A 21,137-nucleotide genomic window follows, 5' to 3' on the forward strand; every position below is an offset into this window, starting at 1 on the left:
ACACTGATCGCGAGATCGTGATTAAGTGTAAAATTTAGCAGTAAAATTCGCACCCACCACCTCCACCTCCCAAGAATCCAAAGCCCAGTACCTGTTGCTGCTGCTGCTGGGCGTGGGCGAGGTCAGCTGCCCCGATGTCCACGGCCGGCGTCTCTCCGTTGGACCGCCCCTCCCGAAGACCGCCGCACTCTAGTAAGTGGTTGCTGCCGCCCGACCCATTCTGGATGGCTGAACCGTTACTTTTTGTCTCAGTCCCAGATTCTTGCATCATGACTCAAAAACCTGATACAAGGATTTCCAAGATGGGGGGTGGGTGGGGGGGAGAAAAAAAAAAAAGCAGCTGTTAAAACAGTTGTTGTGCATAAGGAGAAGGGCCTTGGTTTAAATGTTGCCAAAATCTGTAAACAGTTGTCATTTTCTTTCACTCAACTTATCCCCTCATTAGTGGGCCATGCCCCTAGTTTCAGGTCTGAAACTGTCATTCCCATTTCAAGTTTCAGTAGTATTGTTTTAAATATATTACTTTTTTACCCTTAGAAAAACTAGTATTTGTAAGTAAACCTAGAATTCAAGATTAAATTTTTCTTTTTTCTTTTTTTTTTGAGATGGAGCACGGCTCAGTCGCCCAGGCTGGAGTGCAGCGGCGCAATCTCGGCTCACTGCAACCTCCACCTCCCGGGTTCAAGGGATTCTCCTGCCTCAGCCTCCGAGTAGCTAGGATTACAGGTGCACGCCACCATGCCCGGCTAATTTTTTGTGTATTTTTAGTAAAGAAAGGGGTTTCACCACGTTGGTTAGGCTGGTCTCAAATTCCTGACCTCGTGATCCACCCGCCTCGGCCTCCCAAAGTACTGGGATTGCAGCCACTGCGCCCGGCCCAAGATTAAATTTTTCTTCTATCTGCTTCCTTTGCTCAAAAACCAGCAAGTCATCCTATAGAGCATATTGGGTATAAACATTAAATTTTAACACGTGCAGGCACTATTTGTTGATATTACACTTTTTTTTTTTTTTTTTTTTTTTTTTTTTGAGACAGAGCCTTGCTCTGTCGCCGAGGATAAAGTGCAGTGGCGCTATCTCTGCTCACTGCCTCTGCCTCCCGGGCTCAAGCAATTCTCCTGCCTCAGCCTCCCAAGTAGCTGGGATTACAGGTGCCCACGACCAGGCCCAGCTAATTTTTGTATTTTTAGTAGAGACAGGGTTTCACTATATTGGCCAGGCTGGTTTTGAACTCATGACCTCAGGTGATGCACCCGTCTCGGCCTCCCGAAGTGCTGGGATTACAGGCCTCGTGAGCCATGGCACCTGGCCGAAGGTACTAAAATTCTAATAAAAAATATATATATAGGCCTGGGGGCGGTGGCTCACGCCTGTAATCCCAGCACTTTAGGAGGATGAGGCAGGTGGAACACTTAAGGTCAGGAGTTCGAGACCAGTCTGGCCAACATGGTGAAACCCTGTCTCTACTAACAGTACAAAAAAAGAAAAAAAAAATTAGCCAGTCATGGTGACAGGTGCCTCTAATCCCAGCTACTCGGGAAGCTGAAGCATGAGAATTGCTTGAACCTAGGGGGTGGAGGTTGCAGTGAGCCAAGATCACGCCATTGTACTCCAGCCTAGGTGACAGGGTGAGACTCCGTCTCAAAACAAAAGAAAAAAAAATAGGGTGCAAAATGAGTAGCTAGAAAATATCACTTAGGGCCAGGTGCGGTGGCTCACGCCTGTAATCCCAGGACTTTGGGAGGCCGAGGCGGGTGGATCACGAGGTCAGGAGTTCAAAACCAGCCTGGCCAATATGGTGAAACCCTGCCTCTACTAAAAATACAAAAATTAGCTGGGCATGGTGGTGTGTACCTGTAATCCCAGCTACTCAGGAGGCTAAGGCAGGAGAATTGCTTCAACTGGGACCTGGGAGGTGGAGGTTGCAGTGAGCTGAGATCGCACCACTGCACTCCAGCCTGAGCTACAGAGCGAGACTCCATCTCACAAAAAAAAAAAGAGAGAGAAAATATCACTTAGGTGTAAATACATTTCACATTCACTCTTATTACTCTCTGGGCACAAAACCATTATCCCAGAGAGCCGATTCAGCACTTGGCTCAGAAAAGATGTTCAAAGATGAGAAAAGACAGATAGCATTTGCTAATACCAACTGCTACCATCTACTGATCACCAGTGTTGGGTCAGGCAGGCCCTAATGCAGGTGATTTACACATATTCTCCAATTTAGTGCTGATGATGATTGTTACCCCCAGTCTGCGGATGAGAAAACTAAGGATCCACAAGTTATTTAGTTTGTCCACTACATGTCACAGCTAGTAATGGTGGAATCAGGATTTGAAGCAGTTCAGTTAAGTCAAAGCCCTTTACCACAATGTGTATTTTTAAAGTTGAGGTTCAGTGGGGGCAAAACAATGAAAACGGCAGGCTCACACTCCAAGTTCACAGACCAGAATTTGGAAAAGGAAAAGCAACAATCATTAAAGGAAGTGAAGAGTTCAAACATGAAAGCTGAGAAATGCCTGAATAATTAAGACTTTAATGTGAAATACCAATCCCAGATTAAAGGGCAGAACATTTTTACGCAAACGTGTTCCAATTGTGGAAGGACATATGTACAACCAATGCTACAGATTTCTGCCCCATACATGAAATGTGACAACAGGGAAATTTCAATCTTTGGGTATCTTTAGAGGACATTGTTTTCTTGCTAGAAATTGGATGAAGTCTGTTTTCTGCAGACTTGCACAAAAACCAAATGGAAAAATTAAAAGCAGAAAAATTCACATGTTTCTTCATTTCCTTTCACTGTATAGCATGATCCAACTTGATACAGACTCTTCATAAATCCAAAGATGTATATATTTTTTAAGTTGATCCAATTCAAAAGTGGATTGAGAATGGCATTTTTCACTAGCAGGTGGGAAACAAACTCAGAAGTAACAGCTGATTCACTCTCATTTTTTGATTTCTATTATTATTTTTTCATTCTCATGTCTTCAGATCAGACTCTCTAATAATTACAGTCCTTTAGAAATTGCAGTTATATTCTTACTGTCCACAGAGTAAAGCATCTATCAAAAATAACCAAAATCTTCCCTAAGATATAAGAATCAGGTAACAAGATAATTTGTGACAACATGAGTGCCTTGTTCATCACCAAAAAAGAAATGAATTAGTGAAACCTAGGTACTTTTCCCTGGGCGTTTCAGTCTCTCTTCCACAAACTTGCCCCTTTGTACAGAACTAAAGGAAAAGAGCCGGGCGCAGTGGCTCATGCCTGTAATCCCAGCACTTTGGGAGGCCAAGGCAGGCAGATCACTTGAGGTCAGGAGTTCGAGACCAGCCTGGCCAACATGGTGAAACTGCTCTCTACTAAAAATACAAAAAAATTAGCCGGGCGTGGTGGCACATGCCTGTAATCCCAGCTACTCGGGAGGCTGAGGCAGGAGAACTGCTTGAACCCAGGAGGCAGAGGTTGCAGTGAGCAGACAGCATGCAACAGAGCAAGGCTCTGTCTCAAAAAAAGGGGGCGGGGAGAGGGGAAAAAAAAGAATTACAGGAAAAGGCACAGTGTTAGGTATTTAAGCAAGAGAGCATTTGTCTTAGAGTAGATAGCAAGGAAATCCATCTAATTATCAGGATATATCTCAAATATATATAAAGAAAAAGTCTATAGATACAGATTTAAAAATATGTATATATATAGATATTTTTCCTTCTGGGAATACCTTCCCATACCAGGGACTTGATCCCCAAAAGACAACAACATTGCACATATATAAACTCTATCCCTGCCCTAAGAATGAGGCATAAATATTTAGCCAAATATCCTGTCCTGATGGAAGAGAACTGCAGGTAGAATGCTGCTTTCAGACTATGTGACCATCGGGATCCCAGGCCTGAGAGCAGGTGTCTAAGAGATTGGTCCTGCTTTTGTTTCCTTGGTGAGACACCATTCTGGTGGGTGGAGTAAGAACAGTCTCCAATACACAATTTGATGAGAAGGCCCTGTTTTTGCTCCATGCAGTTCCAAAGCAGACTGCCAAGTCCTCCAGTACAAGTTTTGCAGGCATCAAGCCAAGCAGCTTGGCTTGTGAATCAGGTTTGTGAGAGTGCAGGCTTTGGGACCAAAATTGCATAAAGGATTATTTTGGTCTGAGGATGTCCTTAATTAGTCAAGTGCTAACAGTAGTATGTAGGTTGGAAGATTTAAAATTTCCCATAATCTCCCACACCAATCAGGAGAAAACAGCTTTTTGAAAAGCACATGTGAAAAAATAGGAGTGTCAATGTCTAAGAACATTTCTAACAGTGTCTGGGCCAGCAATATTTCTATCAAACGTTCCAAGTCATTTAATAAGCCTTTATATCTGTATCACACTTCACAAATTGCAAAAGCCCTCTGATGTGCTTTTCAAACTTGTAACAAGGCTAGGAGGGAGATAAGGCAGGTAAATGTTATCCCCATTTCACAGATAAGAAAACTAAAGCTCAATCGGTTAAGGGATAGAGGTAGCCATAACTATTCTGTTTCAGACATGAACTTGTCCATTATTAAGAATCTCCAGTTTGTAAAGTCCTGTGCTGGGTAGTGGATAAGGAAATTAATGAAAAGAAAACTAAGGAAATTCCAGAAAAGACAACAATGAGAGTGGCAGGTGGACAAAGAAAAGCATTAAAATACAATGATATAAGCCATCTGCACTATTTTGCAAACAACTGTCTTTTTCTTTTGACTTTTCACTATTAGAGTCATCTGAAATCAAGTCAATATATAGGAGAGGAATCTATCTTCTCCATCATGGGACGTTGCACCCTCTTTTCTTCGAGGAAGCTTGTCTCAGGCACCCGGTTTGCATAACCTCTGCTTCTCTCTGGGGGAATAACTAACCCTATAACTAACTAACTGCCTTGCTCCATGACATACTGACAGCAGAAAACACTGTGTAATCATACAAAGTGCCTGAATACAAAGGTATGGCCACACCATACCCACAAACAAGTCCTTCCTCCAGAAACAAGACCAAAGCTTCCTCTGCCTTCCTGTGTGGCATCTCCAGATGAACTGAGACTGTTTAAATCACGTGATCCATTTAATATAACCCTACAAAGGTCAGTGCTGCAATTGCATAGATGTCAAAAAGCCTAAAGAAGCCAAAATGATCTACTTCTCATCTTGCTTGGAAACATTACAGAGCTACTGACTTCAAAGGTTCAATTTTTGTGCTGGAGGGACTTGTAGAAAAGGACAAGGACTGAGTTTAGCATGCTTATTTATTGTTGTTGCCAACAGAGCTGCTCTCTGGAAGTATTCTGGAAAATTCATAATGTCCAGGCCAATGTATTTATAGTAAATTAAAGCTGTGCTTTATTATTATGATTATTTCCTTGGTTACAGTGTTGATGCTGAAAATTTAGGGAAAATAAAGCCCTTGTTATCATGCTTGTGAAAGATTTTAAGCTAACAAAAAGTTCAGTCTTGATTCCAGGGCAGTTAATTAAGGTTGACCAAGTCAGGCAGAAGTAAATTAACTTGGCTGATCAATTATTTATATGAAGCAGAATAAATGCCCTTAAAGAACTTGGTCTCTTCATAAAAGGATGTGTAAATTAAACTAAACATAGTTTTGTAAAATATGCTTCTATTTCTATGGGGAGAAGAGAAGTTAATGGTGAAATCACTATTAGGAAAATTATTAGAGTAATTACACAGTCCACCCCCCATCCGAAAAGAAAAATTCTCTTTCTCATTGTTCATCCACGTGCAGAGAAAAAAGGAAGATGGCATGCAATTCTGAAGAGATAACAGAAGCTCATGGAAAAGGAAGGAGGAAGGAAGGACGGAAGGAAGGAGGGAAGGAAAAGAATGTGAATTTCACTGTGTAGATTTCATTATTTTGGAAATATTGAACACATGCCTCTTACTTTATTGTCAGTTAACTCCATGCAGTTAGTAGACTGAGAAAGAATAAGGATGAGACTCAGACTAGCTTTAGCTCTAAGAGAGGTACTTTTAAAATTACTCATGTTGCATCATTAAGATTTAAAACCTTCAATAATCGTGTTCATGCCACTGAGGAAAAAAGAAGACCAACCTGTCTATATTATGATATAAAGCATACATTTAGTTCTGGTTCTCATCAAGCAAACGAACTGGTTCCCTTTTAATGTGCAAAGGGTTTACAAGGCAACATAAGACAAACAAAGGAGTTTTAAGCAGTGGGGTGCAGCTCCACAGACTTTTTTCCCCTAGTAGGCAAACGGTAGGGTGGCCTAGGATATTAAACCAGTTCTGTACTCTTTAATGCTCGTGTGGGTGTTACTCTCTTCACAACAGAGAAGGAATCAAGCAATAGAAATCCCAGATGAAAGCCACAGACTCTCAGTAGAGGACTGCAACAATGGAGACATCACATTTGCTAGCATGAGGGCCATGCTTTTACACTGCTCACACGTCACCTGGCGAGATGCTGCTGGAGCAGGTGGCATTGAGGAGATGAGGCACTGACTGGTGGAGGGGATGACAAATGAGACTTAGTGGTTAAGGAAGCAGACAGAAAGATGGCAGCCCCAAGATGTAGAGTTACTGTCTACAAATGGGCTTGGATGGGCTACTCTTGAAGAAAAAAACAAAAAAGGTAGATGGGAGGAGAAAGAACAAAACAAGAGAAACAGAGTTAGATCAGACAATTGTTTTCTCACCTGAGATAACTTCTACAAATTATGAATGAACCCTACAGACACACCATTTGTCTATCCACTGTCCTACTGACCCGGGTCCCATTTCATGGAAAGACTACCCAAGAGCCAAGTTTAGGAGGCAAAGTCAGTGTGCTGACTGTGTTATGAAGGCACCGTCTTCCAATACCACATTTTCATAATTATAACAGAAAGGCGTAAATTTTCTAATGCATGGCAGTTCAAAAAGTAATCAAGGGAATGAGCCGGAGGGCTATTTTAATGTATGCAAAGCTAGAGACCCACAGTAAATGGGAGGTAAGCTACAATGAATGCAAAGTAATGCACACATACTACAGTCCTGGTCTGATGAGGGACGGCTAAAATTAACACCCAATTAATTTCCGAATTGACAAACAAATGAAACCCATAAATCTACTTTCTCATTAATTTTCTTGTGGTATAATTTAAAGCAGTAATATGAGGGCCAAAACTGAACATTATCCATCATAAATATCAGAAAGATAGCACTGTAACACCATAAATTATGCATATTACCTGTTGTTAAAAATGATTTATGTATTATCAACTTTATCATGCACCATAGATGTCTATCTACATGTATCTTTAAAAATCTGGAATTTCATTTAGCCCCTCTGGAAAAAAAGTTCAGGAGCAATGAAATTGTCAAAAGCATGTTTTAAAAAAAACAAAACCAAAACAAATGTGGCCACTCATTTAGCCATACAGGAGATCAGGGTAAAACTGGAATCATTCCAGGTCTCAGGTGAGTAGAGGCTAAGAACCCATGGAAGTGAGGAGTCGGGCCTCCCCGGGGAGGAGAAACAAACCAGCTGTAGGGGCACCCCTCCTAGAGAACACAGCATCTGTGTCCAAACGGCGCCACTGACCTGTCCTGCCCTCTGGAACGCAGGAGGTGCAGGGCTTGGTACACATAAGCAAAGGCAAGATGCATTTGAATGCATCTGACATGGCCAGTGGGGATCATCTATAGCTATGATGACCAACGCAAGCAAGGAACACCAAATTGGCAAAAACTTAGAAAACCCATGCTTATTTTCAATAATGTAATACGGCAGCTTTCTTGCCTTCAAAAGAGGAAGAAAAGAAATAGGAACTAACTTGTATTTATCAATTAAACCAGGAATAGTTTATATTTATCAATTAAATGGAAGAAGCATTCAGATTAAAATAGTTTGCTTGTCCACTTTCCCAGCTCCATTTGTTTAATAAGAATAATAAATAAATACATCTTTTATCTCAAGTTTAACTTTCAGGTATGCCTTGCACATAACAAGAATTTAACACATAATTACTAAATGTCTGACTAAATGATTAAATGACAGAAAATTCCAAGGCCAACCTCTTGATCAAATGAGATCAAGGGCTTGTGCTGGCCTCCAACTTTTATATTCCAACTTTAAAAATACTCTATTTCCTGTACACTTCTTTAACTGTTTTGGTGTTCTGAAACTCCAAAAGTAACAAGCCATTAATTAAATCTGTTAGGTCTTAAGAGAAGTAGGATGATCTCATTAAACATTGAAAGATAATCAACCAATGAAATTTCCTACAAAAACCCACTGGAAACACTGAATATATATATGGACAATTCAGATGGGCTGGAGAAGGTAGACAATGGGATGTTTAATTTTCCCTGTAATTCATGACTCAGAATAGAGTTGGCGGGATAGGGTGGTAATAAAATAATGTTCCTAACAAAAGCACAGGCTTCCCCCTTCTTCACCAGGCTTTCAATGTGAAGACAGGAGACTTCATATTTCCAAGGAAAAAAAGGATTTCTGCATTCCAATGCCAAGGCAGTAAAGTTGTTCAGAGCAACTGTAAATGTCTTCTTCTTCAGAACTGTCTTCATCAAACTTTCTTGGATAATGTAATCTTTATAAGACACCAATGAGCGCAGATAACAAGTTGACCCCGCTCCAAAAATTACAGATGTCTAAATTTATATTTTTTAGCTTTTCAGCTCTGGTGGGTCTTGGTTCGCTTCTTTCCTAATAGACAAGAGTTTAAGTGCCGTAATCATAGCAACTGTGGGCAAACGAGGGAAGTTAGAAAGAAGCCGCTCTAGGAAACAAGTACAAAGCAGAATGCATACCCACTCCCTCGCATATTAATCCTGAGGAGCTCAAATAATTAAATAGAGACTGAAAAGGAGCTTTGCCAATCCAGTGCTAGGCTGTTTGCTTTGCCACAAGGAAGCCTCTGAAGGTCAGGCATGATGGGGCCAGGTGTTCTGGGGAGCGTAATTAAAATGCATTTTTACAGAACAAAATAGATTTTAAGTTTGAGAACTAACAAAGCCCGCGGAACTTTAATCATTTGAACATTCAAACAGCTGAATTCTCACAAATAGCCCAGTGGAATAAAGTGACCAACAACCAGTTCAGAAAAGTCTTTTTTTTTTTTTCATTTCTATATTTTCTATCATTTAATGTACATGAGGCCAGGTTCATAACATCGATTAATGACTGGCGTGATCTATGACACACTTCACGTATCTCCCGCTTTGGCTCAAGCCCCTCACCGCTCTAGTGGCCAAAGTGAACAATATGTTCACAGCATCATGGTAATGTAGTGAATGTGGGCCATCAGAATTCTGTTGCTTGCATTTCTCCGTTGTGCAAAAGGAACAATTATTTAATTTTATCCTTCAAAAACTCCAATATACATATATGTATTTTCCCCCCTGAAACTTGCTCTCACAGACAGATGAGCAAGGCTTCTCTGACATAAAAGACCACCATTTGCCTCTGCAGGTCATGACCCTCCAGCCTCCACCCTCACCCTGGTCGGTGTTGTATCTTTGTAATTTACAGCAAATGCTAGGAGAGCATGCCTCATATTGAAACACAAGGCAAATTCAGAAACAGCAACAAACAATAACTTAAAAAAAAATGATGATATGATGCGAGCTGAGAGTTTTCTCTACTGTTTGCAAAACATGACAAAGGCCAGGCTAATGTTCAGGTCTTATCTAAGGTGGCTCCCAGTGTCCAAGGGACAAGCGTCATGTGCACACATCAAACTAGATAAAGAGCCACATGCTTGCTTTACTTAACTAGAAATGATACAAAGCATAAACTCACTTTAAAATGGACAGGTAAGAACCACAGGTAAGAGTAAAAACACTGGCTTTTAAAAATACATTATGCATATTAACTGTGTAGTTTCTTCCCAGTTAAAATATCTTCATTTATGGCAGGGGGGATTTATTCAGAACACATCAAAGTAAAAGTTAATCCTCCCTTCTCAAACTTGACAAAGAATACATGCATCCAACAGGATCATATCAAGCCTACAGGACAACACGCAAGATAGACACAGTAACACAAAATCCAAGGATTGTACCTTTCAATGGTGACTGCCTTGTTCATAGTACTAGACTTTTTCTCCTACACCTTCTAAGTCCTTGTTTGTTGCACAAAGAAATTTCTAGCCATCCGATGCTCTATTACTGAGCTAGTGGCCTTTCAGGAGAGCTCTCTCCCTTCAGAAAAAAGCAAACAACTGCATAGATATCATTACACTAAGGAAATCTCTTAGAAAAACCAAACAACTTGCTAATCTCACCAGCCCCTTCATCCAAGCAAAAGATAAGAAAAGCAAACCTAAGTCTGTTTCAACCACATTCCAGGGACAAGTTCCCCTTTTTCTTTCTTTATCAAAATTCTAGCATTTAAGTTTGTGTGTGTGTGTGTGTGTGTGTGTGTGTGTGTGTGTGTGTGTGTCTGTTAAACAGACCTTGCAGGATAAACTGTTGCTCACACCCGCAAACAAAGCAATATCTGTTTAATAACGATTGCTGCCATGGGTACAGTAAACAAGGGGCCCAGCATTTGTGTTTATGAACAAACACATCATCTTACAAGAGCAATTTAACATTAACCAGGTGGAATAATCAACAGATTTCATAGGTGACACCAGGGGCAGGGCTAACGTAAACAGAACTGGGGAGGAGAAAGAGGCCACTCTTTGAGAATCAAGGTCGAGGTAAATGCATTACAGAGTAAACAGCTGGGAAGAAGGCAAGATAAACAAACAGTCATTCTTCTGACATTTAGAGAGGCAGAAAGGTTGTATGTTACATAGATCAGCTGCTGACCACCATGAAATCAAACCGGTTGGAGACCAAGCCTGCTTGTTTGCACAATGCCATGTTTGCTTATAAACAACAATTTGCTGTTACCAACATCACATTACTCATCATCATATAAGCCAGAGTGAAGCCAGTCAGATCCGCTTAACTCTTTACTGGTGACATTACTTAGAAATTAAAAAACAAAAAACAGGCCCCTTTAAGAAAAAGAGGTCAGTCACCCCAAAATAAGACCAAGAGACCTCAGTCAATACCCTTTTATTTCCTGGCTTGCAGATAAAAATAAAGCATCCACATGGTTTAAACTACTAAAGGTTGGATTTGAAAACAGCTTTAAAACACTATAATGTTTTCATGCTTCAGTAACTCTGCATTCATTTCTTGGGCTCATCTTCTTTTATCAATGAAATATATGGGTCAAACACAGATTCGAATCTTTAATGTTTCATCCAGAAGGAAAACCTTAATGCTCCAGTCTCCCCATATCAAGCTTCTATTCTAAGATACCTTTAAGCCCAGTGGGCCCACAAACAGATGCAGAGCATTCTCAACTACTCTGCAAAAATCCAACTATATCAGTTTATGATGTTTTCCTTACAAAATATCAAAAAATAAAATAATCAGTTGATGTCCCATGTAACCACTCAGGGGTTCATTCTGTCAGCTTATCAATAAAATCTTAGCTCTTCAAAGCCCAGAATGAACAATAAGTTCGGTGTGTCCCTAACAAAAGTGTTAAGAAGAAACGTTTAATCTCTAAAAATTTCCCTGATGTGTACTACCACATAAAGCAGCTTACTGTGTGTTATAAGAAAGTTACCATGCCTTATCAGAGATACTATATTTAGAAACACAATCTGCAATTAAAACATTAGTTTCAATCTATTTTACAGATACTTTAACACCATTAATTTAATTTTGATACATGTGAAAAACCTCCTTCCATTACTTAAAATTTAATAAGCAAAACATACTGAAAAACAGTTTGGTAATTTATCTATATCTTACACTTATAATCAGTTAGCTAATTTTTTTAAATTCTGCGTGATGTCAGTGCAAAGTGCAGCAAAACACTGTCTGCTGGATATCCAAAGGATATTAAAAAAATAAAGATACACCTAAGTGGATTCTGGCAATTACATGATTAACAATCAGGTTATTGGAATTTTCCACTCTGTCTAAAAAGAAAGTAACAAAAATTGTGTTGGTCTGCCCCAACCCCCACAACAGATATCCCCCTCCGGAGTTCCACTGTGAATAAACTCCTCAACCTTCTCTAGCTGCTCTTGTTTCCAGGCCTTGCTTGAATTATCTAATCTTTGTTCTGCAAACCTAAAGTCACAAAGTAACTAGTGTGTTGTCTTTCATGTTTTTGTTTTGTTGCTCTGTGGTTTGTTCCCTAAGTCCCTCTCTGCCAACCATCATCTTTCCCCAAATCAACATAGTCCCTGAGGCCTCGACAATGTCAGGGGAAGAAAATTTCCACTGAGCATTCAGTGCCCTGGTAGGAGGCCATTTTTCAGGCTCAAGGACCTGTTAACACCTGATGGACATGCAGGGAAGGGACATCAAGAACTTCCCTTAAAAGCCCTCTAGGGCTGGAGCTGTTCTACTGCCCTTGAGAAAGAAAATCAGACTTGCTCAACTGATTGATGATGCAAGTCCGGCTGCTGGAACAACTAACAGAGAGAATCTTCCTCTAATGTTTTGAGAACAGAACGTTCTCAGATTCCGTGCTCACTACCCTACGGATGACTAGGAGGTAGAGAAAAGTGAAGGGGCTTCTATAACCAACACTCCAGTGAAAACCTAAGAGAAAAATAAAATGAAAAAGTCAAAGTGGAGGGCTGTGTCCTGGTATCCTCACTGTCCTGTCTTCAGGAGAAAATGCTGATGATTCACTCTCTGCACTTCAGCCCTTGTCCAGTTCTCCTGAGCTTCAGTTTTTATTTTCTTTTCCTGAACCCTGGATGAACCAGAATATTAGTAAAGGATTATAAACATAGTTGACAATTCTAAATGGTAATCCAAAGAGTTGTAACAATTTCCCTTCATAAAGGGAAATCATAATTGAGTCCTGGAGTTTTGAAAGCTAGGCTAAACCTGGGCATAAATCATTGCTTGAATGGGGAACTCTTTTCTGTTTGAAGATGGTTTCACCTATTCCTTATCACGAGCAGGATAAATAATGTGTCTTCTTTCCTCTTCCCCAGCAGTGGTGTTAAACTTGCCCTAACCCACATTTAGTTCTATTTTTCCATTTTTATTTTTGAGATGGAGTCTTGCTCTGTTGCCCTGGCCAGAGTGCAGTGGCGCAATCTTGGCTCACTGCAACCTCTTCCTCTTGGTTCCAGTGATTCTCCTGTCTCAGCTTCCCGAGTAGCTGGGATTACAGGTGTGTACCACCAAAACTGGCTAATTTTTGTATTTTTAGTACAGACAGGGTTTCATCATGTTGGCCAAGCTGGTCTCCAACTCCTGACCTCAAGTGATCTTCCCCCCTCGGCCTCCTAAAGTGCTGGAATTACAGGTATAAGCCACCATGCCGGGCCCACATTTAGTTTTACTTCTATGTACCCAGTTTACTTTTTTTATTCCCCATGAATCCCAAATTGTAAAAGTTTTATTTTTAAAAAAGTACATTAAGAAGGCTTTTATATAAGCTGTTCAACAAATTATTTTTAAAATAGAAAATAGTTCTAAGGAGGCCTTGGGCTAACTCAAGATTGGGAAGGACTGATTTTTCTTTTCACAACTCCTCCCCAGAATGAAAATCTTACAAATTCTGAGAATCTCAGAAAGGTTGTGGCATCTTAGTGGACACCGGAGCTAGTTTCCCAAGCCCCATGCATTCACTTTTACTTCTATCTTCATTATTTTCACCATCTCCATCCACATCTACCATATTGTTATTTTAAAAAATCATTCACTTTTGATAAATAAATCTACCTTCAGAGGAAACTTTGTATCACTTCTTCAAATGGAAAACCAGTATGTAACCCTTTGTAGGTGAGAAAGACTTTTATAATGCATGTTATAAAACCTAACCAATGATATTAAATTCTGCTAGAACCTGCTGTTTCTCAGAGGCTCTGAGTGGAACCATGTTCTTTCTTTGTTAAATAATGAGCTTACAACTGGTAGAGACAGATTAAAGATACTAGTACCAAATTGAGACTTTCTCCTCGGCTTTATCAGAAGGATTAAAAAAGAATTGAAAATGGAATTGCTTCAACATTGAACCACAGTAATCCGAATTGGTGAATGATTTATGAGCCACCGAAAAATCCTCTCCAAACCTATCTGTGAGTGGTACAAGGCTCATATATTGGGCAACTGAGCTACAGGAGACTTAAGAGACCCTCATGAACCTCCACGCTATAATCTTGACCCTTAAGCACTGGATTCCTAACAGTGCAATTCACAAAGCACGTACTGAGGGGCTACATGGACATTTACACTGCTAAAGACATAATCAACCAAGAAGCCAGATTCTTTACACTTGCCCCCAAACCAAATGAGGCTCTTAGTTCATGGGTATCACGCTTGTAGAAGACACCCTAAAAACCAGTAGTTCCAACAATGAGCCTCCCATCCAGGCCTGCCTTTTCTCACACCATCAAAAAACTTGTGCATCAGCCACTTAAGTCATGTCGCCTTTCCACAATATAAGTTCAGAGTTTATTTAGTAGCAAGTAACTACTATAAGAACTATAAGCATATCATTCAAATGCTTTATTGGTCAAAAAGATGAATGCTTTTATTAATCCAACCTTTTTGTAATGGAGTGCCACTGATGACCCAGCATTAGCCTCATTCCCTGCTATGAATCACACTTCTAAGAGCTCATTTTGCCTTAAAATCTTAAGAAATTGCTATAATTTAAAGACATGGTGTCTACATAATGGGAAATGCTTCATAGATTGTATCATTTCAGAAAATACAGTATATTTTTATGGGAACAATGACATGATGCTAAGGAATTACAAAATGGGAATATATATATATGAATGAATAAAAAGAGAAAAATGTAAGCTTCCTTTCGTATTTGTAGCTTCCCACATCTGTAAACTTTAATCACTACCTTTGTGAAGTCCATTAATCCAAAGGCATGGGCATATAGTTTACATAGATTAAATCCAAAATAACACTCCCAAACAAATGAAAATTAAATGAAGGGAGAAACTCTAATGTAAAAAGAAAGATGTGGAAACACACGGTGTGTTTTAAGAAAATTCCATCAGTGGTATATTCCTCATTCATCATCTGTAATTCCTGTGCCTTGTTTGTCCATGTGAAGACAACTAAGGCAAGCCCTTCAGTAAAGGATTCAGGACAAACTACAGGCATCTGCCTATTTACATTCAGCAGAATTTTAACAATATAATGATGTCCTTAACACGTAAGACCTTTTCTCATTAAGCTACCCTTCAAGACCATTTAACACAGCTGAACACCATAAAGAAATGTATCTGAAAGAGTTTTTTCAAAATACAGAGCTAAAGTAAATCTTTTTTAAGGCACCCCTTCAATTTTTACCACCACACAATTGAAATGCAGCATACACATGGCCGGGCATGGTGGCTCACGCCTGTAATCCCAGCACTTTTGAGAGGCCGAGGCAGGCGGATCACAAGGTCAGAAGTTCGAGACCAGCCTGGCCAATATGGTGAAATCCTGTCTTTACTAAAAATACAAAAATTAGCCGGGTGTGGTGGTGGGTGCCTGTAGTCCCAGCTACTCGGGAGGTGGAGGCAGGTGAATCGCTTGAACCCGGGAAGTGGAGGTTGCAGTCAGCCAAGATCATGCCACTGCACTCCAGCCTGGGCGACAGAGCAAGACTCCATCTCAAAAAAAATAAAATAAAAATAAAATGCAACACACATATGTATATATTCAAATCTTACAAACACATAAAAATGGTAACATTGTGTTACATGATGAATGAAGGGTGCAGTGGGTTCCAATCAGGTACTACAATGATGAATGGATCTAGAGTGAATGGCTGGGAAGTACAAAGAATCAGTCGGCCTAAAAGTCAAGAATGCAGATATTGTCCCTACAGTTAGCAAGGATTGAACTTGGAATCTGAGAAACAGCCAGAAGCTGGTGATAAAGCGTACTTAGGTGGAGCTGGGACAAAAGCATCTGCCTGCTTGGTGAGAGGCAAGTCCAGCTCTGGCTGAGGGGCCCCTTCGCACAGAGATATGCTCCGCCCATCCATCCATGTGCTATCATGTGGTCTAGATAAGCACCTAGACCTTGGATCTCCCCCATGGGGAAGTGCTGAGCCTGGGAGGAGATTTAGAAAGAAACAGAAGTCCTTTATCAAGCTACCTTAATCATGCTGTCACGAACATGCCAACGAGAAAGACAGGGCTTGAGGTGCCCTGAATAGGTAGAACAGGTACCAACAGTGGGGCCACTTCTCTTTGCCTGCTGAGTGCTGGGGCCACTGGATGACTACAGGGTCAACGGCGGGACCATCTGATGTCTGATAATGCCAGATTCTCAACAGGATTCATTCATCAACTAAACACCCAAAGAAACTTTTGAAAGGGTGTTGCTACTCCCTGGCATGCCCATGGTAGCTGTGAGGGGTGGAGGTACTGGACATCTTTGGGACAGGAACAACACTCTAAAATAGGGAATTAAAATTACTAGTCTTCTTCACCTGTAAACGGAGACAACAGGGCTCCTAATAACGAGCATGCTAAATACCCGAGTTAAGATTCATCAAAGATCACAGCCATTGTTGATCACGTTCTCCCCCAAAAGAGAGAGAGGAGCGGGGGAGAGAGGATCATAACCTATGCACAACCAATTGATGAGAAGAGCCAGTGCATTTATCCAAGAGTAGACCCCTGTGGCACCTTCCATAGGAGACTAGTACAAGGGATCTGTCTCATGACAAGGGTTTCCAATAGAACCACATATACCTCCAACAGATGAGAAAGTGATCAACCTTTGCACTGCAACTGTGTTGCAGGCTATGACTACACAAAGCATGGTTCTGTGGACAGCCGCAAAGGCATCACCTGGGAGCTTGTTAGATATGCAAATTCCTGAGCCCATCTCAGACCTACTAAATGAGAACCTGCATTTTAAAATATCCCCAAGGTGATTCACATGCATATTAAAGTTTAAGAAGGCAGGTCTGGTGGAAAACAGGCAGACATACTTGGGTTTGATTTCTAGCTCAGCCAATTTTTAAGTTTTCAACAAGATATCCCACCACTCCCTATTCTCATTTCCTCATCTATAAAATCATGCTGTTCTGCATCTGATTTCACTCGTCCTTCTAAGCAATATTTATTCTATAGTTAATACAAAACATGCCAGGCCCTGTACTGAGTGTTAGGGTGCCAACATGGAACAAAAATCAATACAGTTCCATCAACATGAAGGTGATTGTCTAATCAAGAAGACACAGATTAATCAATTAGACATATAAATAAGTGGAGATTAGAATTGTGATAAGTGCTACCATGAAAAATGCACAGTGTTCTGAGAGCACAGAGGAATAATGTATGTAAAGTGTCTTGTATGTAGTAGGTGCTCAATAAATCACAGTGATTATTACTAGCTCATAAAACCCAGCCCTTTGGGAGGCCACTGCAAAATTCTCAAGTGCAAATACTCTTCTCCCCATCATAAAATGAACGTGAACTAAGACTGAATTCTCAGTTCAACTTAAAGAAAAAAATGTGTTTTGCTGCTGTCTCCTGGCTATATGAGGACTATAACATCAATAAAGTCAACATTTCTTCTAATGACAGCTTAGAGAGCAACACTAACTTTCTGGGTTATTGTTAAGAATCAGCTCTTGTTTACCAAGTTGTAGTTAAAGGGAAAAATGCAGAGCAGGGCAGAGGGTAATACTGCAAGCCAGCCCTGTTCAAAGCAGTCTTTGATGACCATTTTAAAGCCTCGAAATCTAAAGAAAATCTTTAATTGGCTTTTCAGCAGCATTTCTCCTTTGTATATGCAGTTTGTTGAAGTCAAGAATGTACATGCTAATAATTGCAGATAGGATTAGCATCCTGCACCTTATACTGTGGATACAAGTGGTTGATTATTAGTGCACCTGGCATGTGTCTATATAGCAAGAAAACTGGACTGAACAGGAATCAAACAGGGCTCCTAACCAAATCCCCATCACTGACAACTCCCACCCCAGGAGCAGAGGCGCCTTGAGTCCATCACACTGAATGAGAAGCTTGCACAGCACTGCACCTGGGTGTGTTCACTTCTCCTTAAAATAGCTCTCCAAAGTCCCACCTCTTCCTTTTCCTCATTTCGCGTGAACTCACAAACTTTACAAAAAATTAGCCGGGCGTGGTAGCGGGCGCCTGTAGTCCCAGCTACTCGGGAGGCTGAGGCAGGAGAATGCCGTGAACCCGGGAGGCGGAGCTTGCAGTGAGCCGAGATCGCGCCACTGCACTCCAGCCTGGGCGACAGAGCGAGACTCCGTCTCAAAAAAAAAAAAAAAAAAAAAAAAAAGAATTTAAGTATGATTGAATAAGTCTCCATGTATTTACAAATTTCTGGTTCTTTTCCACAAATGTGGCTTCCTTCCAACAGGTGTAGATTTGTGATGGGAGAATTCCGACCTCACCTTTATCTGAATGTCCGTCAACTCAAGAATGTCCAAACAGAATGGTTGATTTGAATGGGCTGGGAAGCTGGGGCAGCTGCAACGTGCTTCAGGTAAGCCCTCGAGATCTTAAGGTATAGTAGCCGCATGATACTGACCATCAGTTCACACACTGGGGCTCCTACTTTGATTTTTCTGAGTTGATGTATGTAAGATGGGATAGGACTAGCACCACTAGCAGCTTGGTAAGCAGACAAAAATGGGTGGTTTCCATTTTTATTGCCTGGAATGCGACGTACCTTGAGGATAATTTCCTTTGGGTCCAACAATTAAAAATGCAAAGTATGAGGGAAAAGGATACACCAGGAATTAAAAAAAAATCAGGGAAAAATATCTGCCTAACAATCTGTCCTTCTACAGCAGTCGTTCTCAACTGATGGTTAATTGTCCCTCCCCCACCAGGGGACATTTGGCAATGGCTGAGGACCATTTTGGTTGTCACACCTGGAGGAGGGGGCTTGTGCCACTGGTATCTGGTGGGGAGAGGCTGGGGATGCTGTCGGACATCCTACAATGCACAGCAGAGCCCCTACAGTAAAAATTACCTGGTCCACGCATCAAGAGTGCTGTGACAGAGAACACTTCTATAAGAATTTGTTCTATTTTATTTTTATTTTATTTTATGCTTTAATGTATTATTATTTTTTGAGATGGAGTCTCATTCTGTCACCCAGGCTGGAGTGCAATGGCATGACCTCGGCTCACTGCAACCTCCGCCTCCCAGGTTCAGGGGATTCTCCTGCTTCAGCCTCCCGAGTAGCTGGGATTACAGGCATGTGCCACCATGCCCAGCTAAGTTTTGTATTTTTAGTAGAGACGGGGTTTCATCATGTTGGCCTGGTTGGTCTGGAACTCCTAACCTCAAGTGATCCACCCGCCTTGGCCTCGCAAAGTGCTAGGATTACAGGTGTGAGCCACTGTGCCCAGCCTAGGATTTTGTTCTTTTTTTATTTAGGGATCAAAGCAATGAGTTCTACTTCTTGTTCAGAAGTAAATTTATTATGTTCCTTAAAACTTTAATGATTTGTGATTTTTTTTGCTTCTGTTTCTACTTCATAAATACTACCAAACTGAGCACCTATTATAGGTCAGGTTAGCCAAGACTTAGGTGATGCCCAGACATTTGAGTAGAGTAGTATATTTCAAGAGGCTGGGAGTGGGGAAGACAGAGATGGGCTGGGGCAGAGAAGCAAATAGGAGAAAAGAAGTGGCCAAGCTTGACAGAGAAGACTGGAGTTGGAACCCTACATTAGCAGGGAGCAGGGAAGGGCTGGGATGAAATGAGCTTTACAGGAAGTGAAATCTGATAGAAGTACTCAGGATGGGGCTAAAGCAGAGAGAATGAGGGACAAATTAGGACACTTTCATCCACTTCTCCCTGCTTCCAGAGTGCCCTGCTCATCGAACACTCATCTCTCCAAACTCTACTTCTCCCTCCAACAAGTAGGTTCGCCAATCATAAAATCATCTTCCTCAACCTCAAGGGTCTCTCCCTGGGATTGCCAGCTGCCTGAAAGAACTATACTTCATTGTGTCGACATCCTTCCCTCCCCTGGCTCCACCTCTGCAAGCTCGCTTCTGCCTCACCTCTTTGCTGAAACTGTCCCTATCATATTACTAATGAGCAGAGGTGACTTGAGTCCATCACACTGAATGGGGAAACTTGCATAGCACTGCACCTGGGTGTGTTCACGTCTCCTTAAAACAGCTCTCCAAAGTCCCACCTCTTCCCTTTCCTCATTTCCCGTGAACTCACAAACTTTAGGAATTTAGAATATGATGTAATAGGTTTCCATGTATGTACAAATTTAATGAAGGTAAGTAACTGATAGTGATGGTAACTCCAATGAGTTTCCAGTTGCTAAATTCAAAAGAGAGTATTCAACCCTTACCTTACTTAAACTTTGATGACACAAGACACTGTCATTCATATCATTTCTCTTGAAAAAGAAAATCTCTCTTCTGTTTGCCTCCAGGTTGTCCTCCTCATTCCTGGTTCTCTGGCGCTATCTCTGATGGCTCCTTCTCATCCTTTTTAATGAGCATCTCCTTCCTCTGCTCATTCTTCAATATTGCATCTTGTCTAAAGTTAAGGCCTCAGTGCTGCAAACTCTTAAAGCAGGGGTCTGCAAACTTTTTCTGTGGTGTTGTACAGTAAAATATTTTCAGCTTTGCAGGCCAGATGCTCTCTGTCCCAGCTACTTAGCGCTGCTGTTGTGGAGCAAATATAACCCAACCCATCTGTAAACAAATGGGTGTGGCTGTTTTCCAACTGTTCCAATAAAACTTTATTTACAAAACAGGCGACAGCTGGATTCAGCGCATAGAACTGTAGTTTGTGGGGCTCCTACTCTCAAGCACTATCCCTGGAAGTCCTTAACGTTTCTGTGGCTTCAACTCATGCCTGTATCCTGGTGATTCCTGAATTATTTTCCCCAACCAAAATATCTTCTCAGAGCTGCAGTCCCTTGTTCCTACAACCTTCTGGCCACTTCCACTTTGATGTCCTAAAAGAGCCACAAATTTTGCCTCAAACTGAAATTATTTATTTCTCCAAGCTCTAAAATCAAGCTAGCTCCTATTCCTGGGTTTTCAGGGAAAGAATCCTATTCCAAATAAGGAATTATCTAATAATCTTCCTTCTCTTTTATTTCCCAT

General features: G+C 41.0%; 1 protein-coding gene across 21 annotated transcripts in view; it reads right to left on the bottom strand.

The window, feature by feature from the left end:
- Positions 1 to 21,137, bottom strand: part of FOXP1 (forkhead box P1) — a 629,627-nt gene that overhangs the window by 243,759 nt on the left and 364,731 nt on the right. For all 21 annotated transcript variants that reach the window (XR_010155275.1, XM_054682054.1, XM_063806001.1 and 18 more), the window contains one exon: positions 92 to 282. Coding sequence is in view for 20 of the 21 variants with exons in the window: in XM_054682054.1 (XP_054538029.1) it covers positions 92 to 271 (180 nt within the window). In the remaining variant the exon portion in view is untranslated. The remainder of the gene's footprint in view (positions 1 to 91; positions 283 to 21,137) is intronic.

This window comes from Pan troglodytes, chromosome 2 (genome assembly GCF_028858775.2).
Source record: "Pan troglodytes isolate AG18354 chromosome 2, NHGRI_mPanTro3-v2.0_pri, whole genome shotgun sequence".
Classification (NCBI taxonomy): domain Eukaryota; kingdom Metazoa; phylum Chordata; class Mammalia; order Primates; family Hominidae; genus Pan; species Pan troglodytes.